The following is a 3,230-nucleotide window of genomic DNA, read 5'->3' on the forward strand; positions in this document are numbered from 1 at the left end:
GGTTACGACCAGAAGTGAGGAGCAAAGAGCAGATCATGGAGCTGCTGGTTTTGGAGCAATTTCTCAGTATACTTCCTGAAGAAATCCAAAGTTGGGTTTGGGTTCGTCACCCCGAATCTTGCGCTCAAGCCGTCGCCTTGGCTGAGAGTTTCCAGTTGGGACAAGGAGATCCTGATGGGATTTGGGAACAGCAGGTGAGAAAGGGATGGATCCTGCTCCAGGTTGGGGTTTGTAAGGAGTTTCCATCATCGTGTCCTACCAAAAATGGGCACAAATTCCACCCCACCCCTGGGTATTCCCACAGGACACCCCCAAAAATGATCCTGGAGATGAAGGAGGGGTGCGGGGTTTCCAACACCCAACTCCTCTGCAGTCCTTGGTCGTCCCAGGCACCCAACTTGTCTGTAGATCCAGGGGGTCCTGAGCACCCAACTCCCCTCTGGAGCTCTGGGGGTCCTGAGCACCCAACTGCCCCCTGGAGCTCTGGGGGTCCTGAGCACCCAACCCCCCTCTGGAGCTTTAGGGGGGGGGTCCTGAGCATCCAACTCCATGACAGCTCCAGAAGGTACTGAGCACCCAACTGCCCCCTGGAGCTCTGGGGGGTCCTGAGCACCCAACTCCCCTCTGGAGCTCTGGGGGTCCTGAGCACCCAACTGCCCCCTGGAGCTCTGGGGGGTCCTGAGCACCCAACTCCCCATGGCAGCCTCAGAAGGTCCTGAGCACCCAACTCCCCTCTGGGGGGTCCTGAGCACCCAACTCCCCTCTGGAGCTCTGGGGGGTCCTGAGCACCCAACTCTGCAGCCCCTGGGTGCCCCTTTTTCCTTGGGTCCCACAGGTGACGGTGCGCGTGAAGGTGGAGGAGGTGGCCCCAGGAGACACAGAGGACCCTGAATTGGTGGGAGACCCATCGAGCCCCCCATCAGAGTCACCCCAGCTCCCCTCTGGGGACAGCTGGTGGCAGGAGGTGGCCCAGGGCAAGGTCAAGTTTGTCCCTGAGGAAGAGGAGCAGCATCTGCAGGACACAGGTAATGGGCTGGAGGAAGGAGATCCCTCACCCACCTCCCCCCAAAAAAATAAAGTGGGGTGAAGAAGCTGCTGGAGGGGCTTGGAGGTGGTGGGGTGTCTCCTGCGATGGCCTTGGCCCCGTCTGGTCCTCTCCACTGATGTCCCCATGGTGTCATCACTCTTTTCTGGGGGAGTTTCTGTTGCTCTCGGTGGAGGATGTGTGAGAGGGGAAGGTCCAAAATGAGGTCCTGGTGCTGGGAAGACTCTTGGGGTATTGAGGGAGAAGAAAGACATGACCCCAAGAAGGATCCAGATGGAGACTCCTGCAGTGGTGCCACCACACGTGATCTTGAGCCATGTTGCAGTGTGAGAAGGTCCCTTTGGGTTCAAAAGCCAAACTGAAATCAGAGGAAGGGCTGGGAGGTGGATGTGAGGTGTCCACACCAGCGTGGGAAGTTGGACGATGACCATCTTCTGAGTTGAGGAGAAGTTGGGAGATGTTGGAGTGAAGATCATGAGCATCCATAGGGAGATCTTGAGCCCTGTGTGTCCTCTGGAAACCATGAGCCCCAAAATCTTGTTTCCCTTCCTCCAGCATCAGTTTCCTCTTCATGGAGATGTTGGAAACGCCTCTTTAAGGAGTTGTGGTGTTTCAGGGATGATGGTTGGAGCACAGTGGGCTCCTCTCCAAGTCCTGTAGCTGTCCTTGCCTGTTGGACCAGCTGGGGCTCCTCTGCTGAGGTGGCTTCATCTTCATCCCTGTCCCAGCATGGTCTCGTGGCCATCCATGGATGGATTTGGGGTTTCACTCAATGGTGGGAGCTGGACCATCTCCACTGTTGCTGGAGGAGATCAAGGGTGGTAGGGTCAGAGGAGAAGGGTGGCGTTCTCCATTGAGAACCAACTCATGAAGCATCTTCTCCTCCCCCAGCAGGTCCCACCATGGTGAGCAGAGACCCGGAAGCATCTGTTTTGCAACAACAAGACCCCCCGCACCCACCCAGCACCCTCCAACGTGTCCCAACAGCCAAGACACCCACTCAGAGAGGAACCCACCGGCGACAGATCCCACGGGATCCCACCATCTTCTCCCAGCCCTTCACCCAAGATCCACCTGGCCCAGCAGAGGACACCAAGAACCCCGAGAAGCCCTGGGTGAAGCAGGGGAAGGACCGTCCGTATCCTTGCGGCGAATGCGGCAAGAGCTTTGGCCGGTTGACCCATTTGAAGACCCACCAACGAACCCACACAGGGGTGAAGCCCTACGCTTGCGGAGCTTGTGGCAAAAACTTTGGTCACCTCTCCACCTTGACCACCCACCAACGGTTACACACCGGAGAACGTCCTTACGCCTGCGGCTCTTGCGGCAAGACCTTCACCAACCCATCGGACCTCAACAAGCACCAACGGTCACACACGGGCGAGCGGCCGTATCCCTGCGCCGCCTGCGGCAAACGCTTCAGCCAACAGTCCAACCTCACCATGCACCAACGGAGTCACACCCAGGAGAGACCCTACCCCTGTGGAGCTTGTGCCAAGAGCTTCAAGTACTTGGCGGACCTGACGGTCCACGAGAGGTCACACACGGGTGAAAGACCTTTCTCCTGTTCTCATTGTGGGAAGAGCTTCAGCAATAAGTCCTCCCTCGCCCGGCACACGCGGATCCACGCCCGGGTGGCCGCCAGGGATAAGTGATGGGAGTTTGGTGACAGAGGGGGAGAAGATGAAGAGGGTGGTTATTGCTTCATTCTGGTAGAGGAGGTAGTGATGGGTGACCACCATGAAGTTGAGTGGGTGAGGTGGACTTTGGTGGCTGCTCTGAGTGGCCAGTGCTGGTTTCTTTGCCAGACAGCACCATGTGATGGACCAGGCAACCTGGAGGAGATGTGATATGAATGAGGGGATGATGGGCTGATGGTGATTGATGTCCTTCATGAGCCTGGTGGCTCCAGGACAAGGGCCCATGGTCCCAGAGATGTGACACAGATGGGGGAGATGATTAATGTCCCTGGTGGCTCCAGGATGCACCTCCTGGTCCCAGAGGAGATGGAACATGGCGGGGGGGTGATGATGAGCTGATGACTGATGTTCCTCACAAGCCTGGTAGCTCCAGGACATGATTCCCTGATCCTGAAGGACATGCGACGTGGCTGGGCATGAAGATGAGCTGGTGATTGATGTCCCTCGTGAACCTGGTGCTTCAAGGACAAGGGTCCTTGGTTCCA

At 57.5% G+C, this 3,230-nt stretch overlaps 1 protein-coding gene across 1 annotated transcript; it reads left to right on the top strand.

Moving 5' to 3' along the window:
* Nucleotides 1–3: 3 nt before the first annotated feature.
* Nucleotides 4–2,700, top strand: LOC104520265 (zinc finger protein 397; the record flags this gene model as incomplete). The annotated part of the gene is made up of 3 exons (XM_029086404.1): nt 4–194; nt 836–1,025; nt 1,940–2,700. Coding segments are annotated over 3 exons (1,142 nt in total), but the record flags the coding sequence as incomplete, so codon positions are not given.
* Between the last annotated feature and the right edge of the window lie 530 nt (nt 2,701–3,230).

Source organism: Antrostomus carolinensis, unplaced genomic scaffold, assembly GCF_000700745.2.
Source record: "Antrostomus carolinensis isolate BGI_N321 unplaced genomic scaffold, ASM70074v2 scaffold32388, whole genome shotgun sequence".
In the NCBI taxonomy this organism is placed as follows: Eukaryota; Metazoa; Chordata; class Aves; order Caprimulgiformes; family Caprimulgidae; genus Antrostomus; species Antrostomus carolinensis.